Source organism: Nymphalis io, chromosome 23 (genome assembly GCF_905147045.1).
Source record: "Nymphalis io chromosome 23, ilAglIoxx1.1, whole genome shotgun sequence".
NCBI lineage: Eukaryota > Metazoa > Arthropoda > Insecta > Lepidoptera > Nymphalidae > Nymphalis > Nymphalis io.
In genome coordinates this window covers 1,328,144-1,347,510 of record NC_065910.1, presented here as the reverse complement: position 1 = coordinate 1,347,510, position 19,367 = coordinate 1,328,144, and the positions used below count along the sequence as shown (strand labels likewise).

General features: G+C 32.6%; 2 protein-coding genes across 2 annotated transcripts in view; one reads left to right on the top strand and one right to left on the bottom strand.

The window, feature by feature from the left end:
• Positions 1–19,367, bottom strand: part of LOC126777720 (protein madd-4) — a 418,598-nt gene that overhangs the window by 122,043 nt on the left and 277,188 nt on the right. The window contains exon 5 of the mRNA XM_050500874.1: positions 298–396. Coding sequence (XP_050356831.1) covers positions 298–396 — 99 coding nt within the window. The remainder of the gene's footprint in view (positions 1–297; positions 397–19,367) is intronic.
• Positions 6,838–9,153, top strand: LOC126777686 (cilia- and flagella-associated protein 298-A). Its single transcript, XM_050500824.1, has 4 exons — positions 6,838–7,044; positions 7,313–7,483; positions 8,203–8,446; positions 8,689–9,153. The coding sequence occupies exons 1-4, from the start codon at positions 6,838–6,840 to the stop codon at positions 8,943–8,945; spliced, it is 879 nt and encodes a 292-aa protein (XP_050356781.1). The 3' UTR covers positions 8,946–9,153.

The window sequence follows — 19,367 nt, the reverse complement described above, 5'->3', positions numbered from 1 at the left end:
AAGTTTAGTATTTGAAGATCAATTTTGTATTAAATTTTCCCATATTTTAGAATTCTCAATAACATTTAGAGTTCATTTTTTTTTCTTTCGAAATATTATCTTTGTTTTAAGAAGTTATTAATTTTATTTATGAAAATGTGGTTTAAGCATGTGGGTGGCTGAGAATTTACTATTAAGTTGAATAATTGTTCTTTGTCTGCCTTCTAGTAGAAATTATTATATAAATATTATTGTCACATTATACATCATACATTAATATAGAAAACTTACAAATATTATAATATTTTTTTAATGTACCTTTCCATGATGTGTCGTGTTGTCATGATGAGCGTCTAAAACTTCTGGAAACTCCGTGGATATGTCATGACCGTGTCTATGAGCACAACGGCCAGGAAACTGAAATAAAACAATTTTAATGTTATTATTACTAAAAGGCTAAGTTAAATTTACTTGGTGGTTGGACTGGGTATGTGCCATCGTAGGGGGGTTCACAGTACCCTGGGAACCCTCCTTAGAGAATGGAGGCCCGCATGGGCGGGCCGGCCGTCAGAGCGTCACGGTAGCATGCGAAAGCGATCTCGTGGCACTCCTCGTTAAGACGGAAAGGGTACCGCTGGTTTTTTAGTGGGTATTCCGATGTTCGGAGCGCACTCGGCGCCTTGGACACTGGCAAGCCCCACATATCCCACTGTTCCCGTGGAGGAAACGCGTAACACGTTTTTCCAGCGATAAAAAAGGGTATGTACCATCGAGTCGTAACATATTCTGCCGTCAAACTGCAATACTTATTATTGTTGTATTCCAGTTTGAAGGTTCAGTGTGCCAGTACAACTACATGCTCTAGAAACAAACCCAAGATTGGGAGGCCATTTGGCAGATATCCTGCATAATTTTAATAAAAAAATACCAACTATAAAATATTCAATTTGAAAAATATTTAAACAGATTGAATGATTCAACTATATTTATCACTTGCATTACTTAAGCTCATTATTAAAATTGGCTGCACATTTCCATTTTTACGTGTTCATCCGGCAATAGGCCAATCTTTTTTTTATTTGCCGGACTCCCAACTTATTTGAAATATATTAAAAAAGGCAATCGTAAAAAGAACTTTCATTGTATTTATGTTCTACAATCAATCAATTAGGTTTACGAGATTATTTCTGTCACTAACACCAAAATATAAATAATATCAGCTCCATCGATTGAGACGAACCGATTTAGAATTCAGTTTCCAAATTTGACCCAAATACACTAACAAAAAGTTCTACAAAAGATTGTAAAATTTACAGGAAACGAAAAGATAATGATTAAATTGGTAGAAAAACCATAATCCCAGTGACTTTATTTTGCAAGTTCTTCTTAAGTCTGTGCTGTTTCTTTCCGAAGCTTTCTTGTTGAGATTTGGTGGTAGGGTTATTTGTGTCGTCTGGGTAGGTACTACCCACTTATCATATATTATACCACTAAACAGCAATACTTAGCATTGCAGTGCTCCGGTTTGAAGGGTGACAGTGTAACTGCAGGGACAAGGGACATAAAATCTTAGTTCCCAAGGTGACGCAAAGGCGATGTAAGTAACGGTTAATATTTTTTACAGCCATAATATCTATGGGCGGTGGTGACCAATTACTAATAGGTAACCCATTTGCTGGTCCGCCTATTTTATAAATAATAATAATAATATCGAGTGACTACGCCAAGGTAAGAAATTAATAAAACGCTAGTAGTTTAAAAAAATAATATGAGTTTGAATGTATGGATTATATTTTAATCTTTATGATTTTGAATTGAAAAATATGATTTTGTAATTATTTTTTTTATGTCAAATCCTTAATTAAATATAAAACATTACGAATTCGATAGCAATTTATGAGATAAATTTCTAATTAAGCCCATTCTCTGCACATAGGACACAAGTAAATCTAATCACACTAAAGCGACATTGCAAATTCCTCTGTCGAGATCTAAATGCAGGGTGTGTGTCGCCAATGGACCGTGGACTAAAGAAAATAACGATAAAGCTGTCGATCGCAGTTAAATGTTTTCATATTCACATCGAAATGTATTGGTTTAACTCGTATCGAGATACACGCGTTTCAAATTTATAGGCAAATGATTCTGTCGACTGTTCTGTTTACACTTACATTCATTGTGTGATAAATAATATTAAATATCCGTTGTATTGTTCATGTTCAAACACGCGATTACACAGAGTATTTCCATTAAACACTGTTTTAATATTACCACTGATCATATTTCAAGTAAATAATTAAAATTATTTGCCTTTCAATAAAAAATATAACCTTCATAGATGAGGCTGTATGTCAACTTTATATTTATTTAAAAAAAGAGTGTGTACTGAATTTGTTTCTGGCTCTTCTCTTATGTAGGTGTAAAGGAATAACTGATTGACTGACATATAAAAGATTTAAATTATAAAATTCAAATAAACCGTTATAGAACGAATTTGTGTAAACTACAATTTCTTAGATGATTGCCTCTTATCTGTTTGCAATAAAGGTCAAATTCAATTATATCAAAATCAATTGTTTCTCATTCTCTATATTCACAATACTGAACTGTATTATCGTTTCCCTCTTAAGTATTTCAAGAGGTAGCTATTGGTTCATCAATTCGATACAATATTTTATAAATTGCTATCCTCATCTCGACTGGAACCTTTGTCTAATGTACCGCGAGTGCTCAGTGAGCTGGGTAATGCGATGCTTCGTGGGACAAGGAATGAGTGTTTAGTTATATAGTCCATTAGCAGATCTACCCGCAACTTTGTTCTTTATTTAAATTTTCATTTTAATATTTCGAATATAATTTATTTTCTATTTCATTATTTTTATATTAGATTTATTTTCAAAAATGGAATACGCATTCGTTATGACATGTATTGATACGATAACTCTTAACTTCATTAATAATGTTTTGTCTTCTTCTGTCAGTTATCAAGTTACAGGTGATAGAATGAGATAGTTCGGTCTCTATTTTTTTCCCTATTATAAAACTATTAATATGGATTTATAAAATATTGTATAAAACCTAGAGATTGATTTTCATAATATTTGTATTGACAGACAGACAGAAATATAATTGTATTACTGATTATTTCTGATTCAGCAGAAGAAATACTGAATAATAAATATTTACATTTTACTTTGAGACTTTACACAAACATCATACAAGATTTAACTAAAATTGGTCTCAACCCGTCTAGGTAACACTCACCAATTGAATTAATAAATTTATTAATTCAATTTAGAAGTACTTACTTATTTATAGGTTATGCATAGGGTTAAGTATTTACTTATTTATAGGCAAAGTAAAACCTACCATCGGGAAAAATCTCCTGAACTGGTGAAAAAAACTCAGGAGATCTTTTTTGTCAATTTTTACAACTACAATATTGGAAATATTTGAAAGAATATAAGGAATCGCTATAGGACGCTCATTTCATTGACAAGGTATGCTATCACAATTAGATGATTACTTCCAGTTTCGGCCACGGCGGCCAATCTCAAGATACATAGCCAGCTGCCTAAGAAATATTATAGTACACGATATGCACCCTCTATTTCCATACTTTAATTATTATCCAATGGGTCGGCGATCCGACACGAACGGAAAGAGTTCACGAGCAGATCCATCGCTTTAACGTGTTTTTCAAGGTGGGTGTATTTGTGGTCATATTTCTGATGATTCTTCTATTTAGACTCCGAGCTACTACTGTGACCTCAAAACCTTTTTACTGACACGACTAAACTCGGGACCTCGGAATCCACGGCCTTCTATCTAGTCACTGGACTAAAAAGGCAGTCAATATATAGCTTTACTAATTGTATATTAACCTTTTATGTAAACGCTCCCTTATATATATATATATATATATATATATATATATATATATATATATATATATATATATATATTTTATTTAGCAATTGATGTTACTTGGGCAGTTTCAGAGATCCTTTTGTAAAACCGTATACATTGGTATAACAAAGTTATTGACTATGAAATAAAGTAGATCTATCTATCTATAATCTGCAATAAATGTAAATATAATACTCATGAATTAATAAAGGCGTTAGTTAAATACACAGAGGAAATTTCAAAGATTATTCCACCATTCGTCCGGACTATGGACGCAGTAACGCGCATTTCATAAATATTTCAATATTTCAATAGAGCGTGTGAATTGGTACTGAAAGCTACGTCATTGGAATAAAAGGAGGTATTTATAAAAAATCAATCCCCCATTAGCCGCGTTATTCACACAATGTGATGGAGCGATGTGGAAATTCAACGTTTTACAAAAAACGTTGACATCAATTTATGTACTTTTTTAATTTTTGAATAAATACGTATATATATATATATATATATATATATTATTGATGTTAGTGTATTCGTTTGAGAATAACATACTACGATACCGATTGACCGATTATCATGAAAGTTGGTATATATGTATGTATTTTTAAAGGTTTTTATTGTTTCGGCTTTAATGTCACTCATTGTCATGGAGCTGCCTCAACTTGTATACTGCTCAACCATAACGATATTTCGGTATTGGTATAAATACGAGTGGAACAAAGTATGCCAGATTTGCCATAACACAAGCGTGTCTTGAGGGGTACTGCATCTACTACTAAATTAACTGAGTAAAGGCTTCTTAGATAGATGGCACAGTACAATTGGGAGTAGTTTACAATTCTTTAAGTGTCATTATTAATGAGCCAAGATGACTACTTTTTTGTATTGTATCAGGTAGATGAACCAGCAAGTGGTCCAATGGATGTTAATTTACATTCAAGGTCACAACCGCCCATAAAATTTGGCATTTTAAGATACATTATAGATCCCTCACATCCCAAATACACCACCGATCTTGGGAACTAAGGTAGGGGAAGGTATTATGTCCCTTGTGCCTGTATTTAAACTGGCACTAAGCATTGCTGCTTGGCAGTAGAATATATGATGAATGGGTGTTACCCAGACGGGCTTGCACGAAAGTCTACCACCAAGTACTTCCCATCGGCTTGTCCATTTACTTATCTGTCTTCGTAAAATAAATAAAAAAGTTAATACATGTAAGAGCTCACCTCAACCGTACATTAGGCTTATAAGTCTAACTTTTTATCGTTTACATTCCCAAGTTAGAAGTTTTAGTTCTTATTTCGAGCGTATATAAAACTATTTGCTAAGTTTATATCCGCTTGGGCCATTCAAAACTTTACTTTAGTCTTCATCTAAATTCTGCACCTGCACTTGTGAATTCTGCGAGTGGATCGTCTTATTTTCATATCTTTATAATTCTGACGTCTTAATTTTTTTTTAAAGTAAACATTTTAAACGTAATATTACCTCGTTAATCTAGTGACTTGCTTATATAATATTATGAAATCTCAGGCTCCTCTTAAAATGTTTAGAAGTTATGAGGTAAGTAAGCCTATGTACAAGGCACAAGGGACATAACTTTTTAGTTTCAAAGTCTTGCGACGTATTTATTGGCGATGTGAGAAACGGCTAATATTTTTACTTAGTGCTGTTCTCAGTTCACCTTGTAAATAACAGACGTAAGTTTTACTAACATTATTATATGAAAAGCGCAGCTGTCGGTTATTACGAAATGATTACAAAAAAATTTACTGGTGGTAGGGCTTTGTGCAAGCTCGTCTGGGTAGGTACCACCCACTCATCAGATATTCTACCGCAAAACAGCAATACTTGATATTGTTGTGTTCCGATTTGAAGGGTGAGTGAGCCAGTGTAATTACAGGCACAAGGGACATAAAATCTTAGTTCCCAAGGTTGGTGGCGCATTGGATATGTAAGCGATGGTTGACATTTCTTACAATGCCAATGTCTAAGGGCGTTTGGTGACCACTTACCACCAGGTGGCCCATATACTCGTCCACCTTCCTATTCTATATAAAAAAAAGATTAAGCATTATACTTATTGATAGTCAATGTGTCTTGTACATAAAATAAAGGTCCTCTGAATTCCACAATCCAAATAATTCTGACTCAGAAGATACCTACCATCTTTTTATTGAATGTGTTAAAAAGTAATCGTAAGAATTTTATTTTCTCGCAACAATCGTGTCATGTAGAAATGTAGAAGAATGAAATTTAAAAATGTTGAAAATAATTATTTGTTTTTTTTTTTTAATATATACGCATGGGCAAATTGTTTACTTGATGGTAATTGGTCACCATCCACATTGGCTTTTTAAACAATATTAACCGTTCGTAGAATATCTGATGAGTAGGTAGTACCTAGCCAGATGGTACACCTACGATTGTACAAAGCCTTACCACCAAAGTAAAGTGGATGTATTATTTTAAAATTAGAAAAACCACGATTTTTTATCGATTTTATTAGACAAAAATAAAAATGAGTCGTCATTTTGTTTGATATAAAATTTGTACAAAAGTAACAAAACATTAAGTTAGTTAAATTAGATTATTCCTTCCAATAAACAGTAATATAGTTTTTTTCGATTTACGAATCGAGAGCAATATCCTAAAAAATCATTTAAGTTATTTATAGCAGGCCTACTCGCTCCTCATTCCTGTCACGCCTACACAGTATTTATTAATATAAATCAACAAATAGCCTATAGCAACCTTTTTTCTGTAATTATATAGGAAAAAATTGCTGCATAATTAAAAAAAAAGTCACCCTAGAAACGTAACAAATCCATCCAGTATCTATAGCAACGGCTATTTGTTCAATAGCAGTACCTAGTGTTTGCATTAGCAACTTCGAACGATAAGTCTACAGCGCATAGAAAAAAGAAGAGATAGAAATAAAAAATGGTGATTCTTCATATAAAACGGGGTGACGAAAACCAATTTTTATATGAAACGAAAGTTAATAACACAGTCGACGATGTTGTTGCTGATATTGTAGCTATATACAACGGAAGGTTAAAGGTAACGAGAATCTGTTACGAAATGGAAGAACTGCAGAAGCACGGTACATCCTTACCACAGGAAATGCAAGGATTGACAGAGGATCAAGTATGTACATTTAAACATTACCAAAGAAAAATATTAAAGGGGACATAAAAATTAAACGTAAATTCCTCAAATTTAATTATAGTAATTCATAGTACAAATTTGTTAAGGCAGCTGTATGTTAGAAACATCTGATAATAAATGTCTCAAAGAAAACAATTATATAACACTCCACTACCCTTTAAAATAAATATTTTTTCAATACAAAATTTAATTTAATTTCTTATATTATTTAGATTAATTATAAGATTTTTATTATGAATTATTTAAGATAAAAGAATTAAAACTGGAAGACCCATGGGCTAAACGCTGTGCTCCAGCCGAGTATATTATAGCAAAAGACGACATGGGACGCCGTTGTGGGCTGGCGCCACCCCCTCATCTCCAAGAAGTATTAAAGAAAGCTGCCGAAGCAGCAAAGGAATTTATTAGTAAGAAACACGTGGGTATTTGTTTAAATAACTATCACTAAATTTACAAAATTGCAACAAATTATTACTGAATAGTCATATTATTTTTAAACTTAATTATTTGTTGAAATGGTTTTAAAATGTTTGCGTAATATAATCAATATTACTGAAGCACAAACGAGACTAAACCAGATCTCGCCAAGTTCCATTTTGCAGAAATCGGTCTGTGGGTGCAATTCTTTTAAGAGACGTCCGTGACTTTTGCCAAATATCCGACAAATTTGTTCTATTTAATAAATGTTATCAGCAATTTTTTATCTTAGAGCAACCTTGCTTAATATTTTGGCAAGGTATATAGCCGCAATGTAATTTATCTCTTATATAATATAATTTAATTTGCTTTTATAGCATATAAGTATTTAATGGTATCCAATGTAATTTAACGAAAAAAAAGTATCATATTCTATAGATTTTTTTAAATCAAAAAAAAATTATAAGAGCCATAAAACATTTGAGTCTAAACAGAATAAATTAGACTTTATTTTTTCAGGCTTTTTTAAGTTTTTAAATTCTAAATTTAAATTGACAATTTATCTATGAAGAATAATTATTATAAATCGGTTACTGATTAGTAACCGATTTATAATAATTATTCTTATCTAATAAACCCAGAATTGGGATTTTTTTTAATTTAAAATACATAGAAACAGAAGTGAAAGTCAAAAAATAATAGTAACGATTTTAACAACAGGTTGATCTCCGTAACTGCTTGACCCAAAAAGACGTGTGCCGAGCCCTTGATGAGCTTCGAGGGGCTACAAAGATCGTTTTCCCAGCCGGTCTACCACCTCACGACCCTGTTCGGATGGAGCTAGATAATGTTGAAGATCTGTCTGGAACTCAAGCAGCTAATGAGGTCATCGACCCGTCTCGAGCGTGCCTCTGGGCGTGTGGAAAGAAACTTCTCAACGGTAACAAGTTGAGCGATCACTTGGGTGAGTTTTGGGTAAAATATTCGATAGTTAAAAGGTGTATATTTAAAACTTGGTGTAAAGTTGTGCATAGTAAATTGAAAAGTAGCAATTAAATTTTACTTTAACTAATTATATATAATTTATTTGTAAATTGCCTTTATTGGCTTAACGTTAACTTCTCATCTTATCTTTAGAAAAATAATATTCATTCCTCAGAAAATAACATACATATAGTAATAAAGATTTTACTTTTTTATTTTTAGGTAAAAATGACAAATCCAAAGTGACCGTAAAATTATGCTCCTCATCCGAAGGTGCTCCTGGAAGAGAACCAATTATGACGGAAGAAGAGAGAAAGCAACTTATGTTGCAGGCCTACAGAAAACAAGAGGAATGGAAGAAATTGGAACAGGACGATGATGATAACTACCTGAACTCGAAATGGGCTGATGGACAAAATTTGAAACGTCAATTTCATGGCTTGAATAATATTTCTTGGAAGCCTCTGATGAAGAAATAGTAGCAACATAAAGCAAGAGTGTAATTATTCACTATGTAGTTAATCTCTTAATGTTATAAAACATAGTATTTCTATAAGTTTCAGTACGGAGTTTTGTGCCGTTAGCCACATTTAATGGCGCAATTACCATTGCCAAATCTAAAAAGAAATACTTTAATCTTATCTTTTATTCATTCAGTTAATGTAATGTAACATCAACATAATAACTGCAAGCAAATGTTGAAAATAATTTCCAATTAGTAAAAACAATCTTCATTCAAGCTTTTTAATATATTAATGCCGACATAATATTTAAATTAATAAACATTAAAATCACGTTAAGATTTTATTTAAAGGCCAACACCACACAAAAATGAAACGAAATTTAGGGTTTTAAAACGAATCCACAATTCAAATTGGATTAAAAGGAATCACAGTGCAAGAGTTCCAAAACAAAACACATCAATGTACAGTACAGTGGCAAGCTTTTTAGTGCCAACTGTTATTTAAAAAGACTACAAAGCAAGATCACATGTCGAGTGCTTGTAATCAACTATGTAGCATACTATAAAGTACAGCCAAATCTGTTTAGAAACGTATTTGCGTTTGTACTAGTGCATCGCAGCAGATACATAAATAAACAAATAATTTTATATTTTATTATTATAAATTATATTTTAATTATGTTTTTTCAGCTTCAGACATAGATTTTATCAGATAAATTGTTTACGTTTGTGTGCAAAACATATTGATTTTTTTTATAAGCTAATTAGTAAAATAAGAATGATAATAAAATGTTACTTATAAAGCTACTTATACAAAAACGTCTCTAAGTGGATTTATCTCAATATTAACACAATAACAACGAACGTTCAGTTTCAGTAATTTTTCTGAATAGTCATTGATCGGTGACATACTATGACGCAATTTTCAGCCAATAAGAGCCCGTCATTTTAGAAATTTGCGTTAAAAATAGAATATTATTTTATCTTATCCAATTATCTTCAAAATCTCTTATAGAAGATGTTTCCTTATAATAATAATACATTTTTCATTCCCAAATGACATTGTCATTGAATCCTAATCAAAAAGTCATACGTCATCTCTGTCATTTCTTTCATCTCTTGTTCCTTGGAAACCATCGATCATACATATAACCAACTGAAAAAGGGTTTGGACAGGTAACGTTAATGCTTTTATATGTAATTGACATAATGAAGGTTTTTGTTTTGTTTTTCTTCAAATATATTTAAGGTATTTTTTTAAATCAGTCCTCATGTCCTTATATTTTGTGTACAGTAATTCTAAGTCTGATTGACACAGACTTAACGTTTTATTCAGTTTTTATACGAGCAGGTAAAGATCAGTCAAATGTTATTTTATCACTGTTAAACATAAAATAGCACAGCACATTAGGAGATCGCGTTAACAAAACAATCGATGGAAACCGACTTTTTTCGAAAGAGTCGCATTCATAGAGTTAACTATTTATATTTCTTTATATACCAATTGATCTTACTAACAAGGGTAAATTCTTGTCTTTTATTAATTAAACTCGACCGGTAGTATTTTATTGACAGGGTATACCAGATCAGGATAGATCAGAACATCTAAAATGTTTAATTAAACTTAAGCCCGGATTTGTACTTTTTTTTTACTTTGCTATTAATAAGGCAGTGGGTGGTAACACACTGTCGGATATCTAGTCGAATTCTAATGATATGTAAATAGTGTTAAGCATACAATAAGCCGAGATGATCTAGTGGTAAGAACGCGTGAATCTTAACCGATGATCGTGGGTTCGAACCCGGGCAAGCACCAATGAATTTTCATGTGCTTAATTTGTCATTATAATTACGTGCTTTACGGTGAAGTAAAACAGTACAGTACAGTACAGTAACAGCCTGTAAATGTCCCACTGCTGGGCTAAGGCCTCCTCTCCCTTTTTTGAGGAGAAGGTTCTCCTCAAAAAAAAAAAAAAGGAAGTAAAACATTGCGAGGAAACCTGCATTTGTATAATTTCACTGAAATTCCGCCACATGTGTATTCCACCAACCCACACTGGAACATCGTGTTGGAATATGCTCCAAACCTTCTCCTCAAAAAGGGAGAGGAGGCCTTTAGTCCAGCAGTGGGACATTCACGGTCTGTTACGGATTACGGATACAATATCAGTAGAATTTTAATAAAACGCATGAATATGACACAACAAATTTAATAAGAAATTGTATATAAGTTATGACGTCTCGGAAATTCCACGTCACTCTCATAAATTTATATATAGCGAGTTCTTCGTGTCGTAAATTATTTCATTCATTTTTGATACTTATGACATTTTTATATTTTCAATTATTTGCAAACATAGTATTCCGACTATTCCTAAATATAATACATAATTATATTAGAAGAGTAATTTTATAATTATTAAAAAAGATAATTCTATTTTTGTTTAACGCGTATTCTCCATTTACTGATTTAAGTTAAGAAATTATTTAATGAAAGACAGAAGAAAAAATCACTTTGTATTGAAAATAATAAAGTTTTTATGCTTAACAGAAAACAATATACATATATAAAAATTATAACTAAAGCGCGTATCGGAGAATTGCATGTTTAGTTATATATTATATAGTTATATAAATATATAAGGTTTTTGTATATAAAATAAACCGTTCAAGGAGTTGAGATTCACAGTTTTACATGGCTTAAATTAAAATTATTGACTTGACAAGCGGTTATTTCATGTTCTTGTTACTAAAAATATAATATTAAATAATTCAAATTCGCAAGCAATTACTAATACACCTATTTTGTTCTAAAAAGCGGTGAGCTTGTTGAAATTAAGTCCGGCTGTTTTTTTTTAAAAGAAGGTAGGCGGACGGTCATATTAGCCACTTGATGGTAAGTATTCACCACCACCCAAGTTTGACCAAGATTGACGTATTCCAACCACTAGGCCATCTCAAAGTGTGAGCGAGCCAGCCATACCATCTGATATTGCCACTGAAAGACTTCTGATATTGTAAAAAAACATTTATTCACCTACATTAACAATTTCATTAAAACATTGATTTATTATTTTGTCATTGATAAAATTCAACTGGAAAATGATAAGTTGCTGATAACTAGGTAGCGTCACAAATTTTACATTCAATTGAACGCAATTTATAAATAAAATGAGTGCCATTATTAAATTTTAACGTCAATGGAGCGACAAATTCTTATAAAGTTTTTTATATTAACGATTTAAATGTTCGATTATAAGTTGAGGATATTAATTACTACTTACATATTATGTTACTATTAATCTATGTACATATTTTAAGAAAATTTTAATGAATAGCTGATCTTTATATTCTATTCCGTGAGAACTAAGTCGTGACTCACCGCAGAACAAAATCATGAAATATAAAGAAAGAGGTATGCGAAATACATACAATAATTATATTACACATAAAATACCGTATTATCATTTCAAGAGTGAGAGATACGAAGGCAGGTTAATATTTCTTACATCACCTGGATGACATCTGAGTGGGTGGTACCTACCCAGGTATATACCAGATATTCTACCGCTAAATACTTAGAAGTGTTGTGTTCTGGTTTGAAGGGTGAGTGAGCCAGCGTAATTACAACACAAGGTATATAAGATCTTCGATCCCAAGGTTGGTGGCGCATTGGCTATGTAAGGAATGGGTAATATGTCTTATATCACCATCGGCCATGGGCGGTGATGATCACTTAACATCAGGTGGCCCATTTTCCGGCAGCCTACCGATAATACAATGAACGAATATGTATGAACTTCCAAATTCACTTTCACAATTACATGTCTACGTTTAATTATTGAATATAAAAATGAAACCCATTTTATTGTAACAAAGGTAAGTCGTTAACGAAACAATGTTTACGTGTAAAACCCAATTTAAAATTAATAACGTTTTCATACAGCTCATTATTATATGGAATTTTACCAACTGGATACGACAACGCCTCGCCGTTCTTAATTTTGATGCTGCCATGAATATTTTATGTGACAGTTAATGTAACAATTAAATTAAAAACTTAAATAGCCCCCGAAACAAAAATCATCTCAAAAAAATTAAAAAAAAAAACATTGTGTTTGTTGGACCTTTAATTTTATTATATACGAACCTAGATCGCTTAAAAGGGACAATTTCAAATCAATCAGACTTGGGAAAGTTGGTAGAAAAGCCCACTTTGTCAAGTTAGAATTGAGCTGATTGTCTTCAAATGCCTAAACAGAACTTCCACTATGTAACTTTTTTTTTGTAAGCGGTCGAGCATATGGGCCACCTAATGGCAAGTGATCACCGACCCTCATAGACATTGGCATTGTAAGAAATGTTAACATTCGCTTACATCGAAAATGCGCCACCGACCTTGGGAACTAAGATGTTATGTCTCTTGTGCCTGTAATTACACTAGCTCACTCACCCTTTAAACTGGAACACAACAATACCAAGTACTGCTGTTTGCGGTAGAATATCTGATGCACAAAGCTCTACCACCAGATGTGAACCATCGTGATCACATATGGTTTTAAATGAAAAAAGTCGCACCCGAATCGGTCCATACGTTTGGGAGCTACTATGCTACAGACAGTCACACAGATACACACGTTAACTTATATAACTCTTCTTTTACGACAGAGGTTAAAATTAAGTGAATTATAATAGAAAATTGCAACTCAGGGCAAGCACCCCTGAATTTTCTTATGCTTGATTTGTGTTTATAATTCATTTAGTGCTCGGCGATGATGGAAAACTTCATGGGAAAGCTTTCATATGCAAAGTACTTACCGGTAGCATGTTAGCCCGTCTGCTTTATTTTTTATGTTTAAGAACTGATTTAAAATAATATGTTTATATATTTTTTTATTTTTCCAATACTTTTTCAATAAAATCATAATTCATTTCAATTATGTAATATTTAAAAAATAAATGCGGAATAAAATTAATAACGTCACTGATATTAAGCCGGATTTATTTTTAGCCTACAAGAGAAAAATAATATTATAATTTTACTCTAACCATTTCGGAATGGATTCCTCCAAATTTCAAAGTGCCTATGGGCCTCCAGTTCCGATCTCTAAGTCGAGGTCTGCTGATATTGTAAAAATATTCGAAACTAAAACAGTAACCGCTCATTAGCGTCAACATATATTCATTTAAGTCGCCTTAATCTCTGAACCGAATACGGCTCTTCTAGTTAAACATCATCTCGAATGGTTTATTTGACGTTTTCATAATTACGTTGCTCATTAGCGGCCGGATCCGGTTTCAACCGGATGTAACCGGTTGTGGTTGATTATAGGTATTACACGGAAGCCTATAATCCAGTGATGAATGCAGGTGTATGTAATACGATTCAAGTGGAAAGTGCTTTAATATCCCTTAAGTAAGGAGTCATTTTAATTATACATGTTTGTGTTAGAATTAAATGTAATAAAATATTATATTATGTTATTTATTTAACGTTGCCTTGTATACTACTATATACTAGAAATAAAATAGATACAAAAATGTCAAAGAGAATGAATTAATATAAAAGATATGCTTATTTCTAGAAGAGATTCATCATACAAAAGAAGGAAAGAGAGAAGATGTTTTGATGAACACAGCACACACCAACCTGACACGCGGGCCTATACTTGTAAATAATAAATTAAACTAGTAATGTACGATAAGTACAATTAAACTTGAGCTGTAAGTTAGAATAAAAGTTTTTTTCATGTTTCAACGCGCATCTCAGCATCTAATACTACTTCTACTACACCTGACTGCCTCGTTGATTTACGTGTAAGTCGCTGACCGCCGCCAGCTGACTAGCAGCCCGGAGTCTGAAAGTGTGTACACTACCGTGCGTCGGAAAGCATTATTATTATTCCTACTACAACTTTTTAAAAAACCTGTTTGTGCTTGATAGCCCATTTGTTAAGAAAAGTAACGTTCAAGCGATTAAAACCGCGCGGTGCTACTTGTTATAATAATTATAACAATAACATCGATGTAACGTTATTACGTAGAAGCGTAAATGATCTTACGACGTCATTAGAAATCCAATATGGCGAACAGTAGTTGAACGTATAATAGAGTATTTGCTGGTGTTCTCCTTTCATTAAACTTTCATCAAATTAAAATGTAAACATTAGGATACGTTAGTAATGATAGTAAATATATATGATAGTAAATATTATTAATTTATTTGTAACAAAAATCATATCTACTTACAAATCATATCTACTGGTGGTAGGGCTTTGTGCAAGCTCGTCTGGGTAGGTACCCCCCACTCATCAGATATTCTACCGCAAAACAGCAATACTTGATATTGTTGTGTTCCGGTTTGAAGGGTGAGTGAGCCAGTGAAATTACAGGCACAAGGGACATAAAATCTTAGTTCCCAAGGTTGGTGGCGCATTGGATATGTAAGCGATGGTTGACATTTCTTACAATGCCAATGTCTAAGAGCGTTGGTGACCACTTACCATCAGGTGGCCCATATGCTCGTCCGCCTTCCTATTCTATAAAAAAAATATATATATTGAAAAATCTCTTAAAACAAAACCAAATAGAGCCAATTAATATTTACATTATTTAAGTTTAACACTTAAGGTAAACTAAGTACAACACTCAAACTAATAATAATAAAAATATTATAAAAATATTAAAAAGAGTGTTATAAGAATGTACTAAATAATACAAAAATAAAATAACAAAATAATTCACGAGGTGAATTATAAACACAAATTAAACACATGAATTTAGTGGTGCTTGCCCGTTTGAACCCACGATCATCGGTTAAGATTCACGCGTTCTAACCACTGGGCCATCTCGGCTTTATGTTTCATATTAATTTACATAAGAGGATCCCAAAGCCATAAACATAACAGCTAAACAAGAGTGACCACTAATCACTCATTGTAAATACTAAATAAATAGCTACGCTTTCCTGTAAATAATATTCACTGAAAATCCTTTACTGAATTAGGTTATTCTCTTAACACTAGCTTAAAATAAAATTGAAACAAACCAACATTAACTCGTGCCGGCAAAATTCTTACAGCAAACATGTACTCTCTGAAATATCAACTGCATTGCTGCAAAATAATTATAAATGTAAGGTATATTAATGCTTCTACTACACATCTGAAACCATGCTATGCTAAACAGCAGGAATAGCTTGCAGGTTAGTGGGCAGACGTTGAGAAAAAAACATCGAAAGGTTTTAATTAAAATGCAATATTTTTATCGGTGGCAGATATTTACTTGGTGGTATGCCTTCGTGCAAGTCCATCTGGTACCACCCAGTCTTCACATATTCTACCAATAAACAGCCATACGACAAATAATATGTTTTGATCCGATTGGTAAACTACTGTTTGGTATTTCATAAAATGAAGTTGTTACTATAAATTGAAAGCTAAATATATTTTAATTATATCTGTGACTAACAATCTCTATAATTTGTAGTTACATTAGAGATTCCGAGCGGCTAGATAATTCCCCTTTTTATTTTAAAGAAAACATTTTGAATATTGTTTTTAGAATTAACTTGTTATTTTACCCGCAAACCTTAATGAAGTCATGTATTATATTTTATAAATGTCTACTTTATATGGAGATTTACTTTAGATGGACACGGTGTCGAAACCTAGACACTAATTACAGGACTAGCCCACAAACTCAAGGTCACTTAGTGTGCTATGGAGCGAGTTATGCTCAGAGTATCTTTAACGGATAAGATTAGAAACGTGGTAATCTGGAGAAACCTGTAGCACAACCGGAGTTAACACGCTAAGAACGCTTGCATGATTAGCAGACTGAAGTGGTAGTGGCTCACGTATATCACAGTCCGATAACCATTGGAGTAGACGTCATAGATTGGAGACCGCGGCCCGGTAAACGCTCTCAAGCCTATCGATGACAATCAAAAGTACTTTTTTCATATTGGAATTTAAAACAAAACTGTTGTTACAAAAACGTACGTATTTTCTATAATTAAATTGAAATCTATTTGCTACTGATTTTGTAACATTTATTTTCCAATCATCGAATTACAGATATTTTAATAAATATTTACTTCGAGCTCTTGCTACTAAATAAGTTAAGGTCTATCATACATACAGTATTTTTTACTGGTGGTAGAGCTTTTTGCAAGCTCGTTTGGGTAGGTACCACCCACTCATCAGATATTCTACCGCAAAACAGCAGTACTTGATATTGTTGTGTTTCGGTTTGAAGGGTGAGTGAGCCAGTGTAATTACAGGCACAAGGGACATAAAATCTTAGTTCCCAAGGTTGATATCGCATTGGATATGTAAGCGATGGTTGACATTTCTTACAATGCCAATGTCTAAGAGCGTTGGTGACCACTTACCATCAGGTGGCCCATATGCTCGTCCGCCTTCCTATTCTATAAAAAAAAAAAATTATGTACCAAATTAATTACTTGAATAATTCTGGTACTTAGATTGGAAACTGAATCTTCGATTAAGTTTAACCCTGCCGATCCACTGCTATATTATGTTTATATTAATTTGTTAAAGTCTTTAAGTCATTATATAATTATTTTCAGCAGTATCGATCATTAAACACTAATAATGTAAGTTTACTTTAAAACTAAATCGACATAAAAGTAAGAATCTGTAAATAACAGCTAGAAATTTCAGTGTAGTGTAATAGCTCGTTTAGATTTCCAAGCGCGAAGTTTTAATGGTTTCGTTATAACATTATGTGGTTTAAAATTTTATAAGAACTTGGATAACTGATATTTATTTTGAAAAGCGTTATTATTTTTTATTAAATAAATATTTAATAAAACGTATTTCACTGTTACGTAACTGAGCTCGAAATATGCATATTTCTCTTACAATTACGTATGTAGTAGTTAATTGTTATTTTTTACTGTTTATAATATGAGCGAACGTCTTGATGAGATTAACTTTACCAACTGCCAACTTTTTTTTTGTCGCTGGAAAAACGCGTTTATTTATTAACAAATATAATTTTAATTGTTATTATTTTTATTATATACTGAATGCTCACAAGTAAAACAATAAAATATACAGAGATAAAATAGTTATGTACTTCTTTAACACGTAATTTGATTTTATTTATCTGTAGGTCGGCAAATGGGCCACCTGATGGTAAGCACAACTCATAGACATTGGCGGATTAAATTTTTTTTAACAATTCCTTAGATCGCTAATGTGCCACCAACTTTCTTTCTTTTTGTATCTTGTGCTTGTAATTACGCTGGCTCACTCACCCTTTAAACCAGAACACGAAAATTGCTGAATTAAATTACTTAGAAGGATATGCACGAAACTCTACCACCAAAAAAATTCAAGGTATATAAAGTAATCTTAACACTCGGTTCACTAATTACTTTATTTAACAATGACGTATAAGAGAAGGGTTAGCGTTTGCACTCAACGAACGGTCACCAAAAATTCGCTTCACCCTCTTTCAAGGGTGTGTTGAGGAGGGAGAATGACGTATCCATTGACAGCTTACCCATCCCATGTGCTATTTTCAAACATTTACGCTGATATATAAAAAAATATTAATCATGTGTTTGTATTATATATGTTGTAAATGACGAATGTGTGTGTACTAAATTCGCATGCGAATCCACAAATTACAAACACAACCGATTCAATAATAAACATTTGACATTCGATAATCGTGATTAACAATCGCGAGTATTATTCAAATTAGCGTGCAGGCTGGAATTGAATATCGGAGGAGTTTGGTAGGTCGGTAATGAATAATTATTTCACGGTAACCGAGTCTACGTGATGTGGAGAACGTGCCAAAAGGCTGTGCTGCTTTTATATGCTTTCGTGTACTAGGATAAGTTACTGAATGTCTTATTTATTAACGTACATATAAGTATTATTAAATTTGTAGAAATAATTATAGTTATTAAACATTTGTGTGAGAAGCCGAGATGGCCCAGTGGTAAGAACGCGTGAATCTTAACCGATGATTGTGGGTTCAAATCCGACCAAGCACCACTGAATTTTCATGTGCTTAATTTGTGGTTATAAATCATCTCGTGCTTGACGGTGAAGGAAAACATCGCGAGGAAACTGCATGTGTCTAATTTCACTGAAATTCTGCCACATGTGTATTCCCGCAACCCGCATTGGAGCAGCGTGGTGGAATAAGCTCCAAACCTTCTCCTAAAGAGGAGGAGGCCTTAGCCCAGCAGTGGGGCATTCGCAGGCTGTTACACTTCACGTTTAAAGAAAATCACATACTATATTTGTCGCATAAATTTGACAAATATACTATGTCATGTTATTATAATTATTTATGAGAAAAAAAATAATACAAAAACGAAGTGACTGAAAATTTTTAAATTATTATCTAAAATTTGTTCAAAAATACATTTTTCCCTTATTATTATTTACGC

Bases quoted from the DNA above. Each gene is read 5' to 3' on its own strand.
- LOC126777686 (XM_050500824.1), top strand. From the start codon at position 6,838: ATGGTGATTCTTCATATAAAACGGGGTGACGAAAACCAATTTTTATAT. The intron at 7,484-8,202 runs GTGGGTATTTGT...TTTTAACAACAG, and splicing joins AATTTATTAGTAAGAAACAC to GTTGATCTCCGTAACTGCTT. The intron at 8,447-8,688 runs GTGAGTTTTGGG...TTTTATTTTTAG, and splicing joins CAAGTTGAGCGATCACTTGG to GTAAAAATGACAAATCCAAA.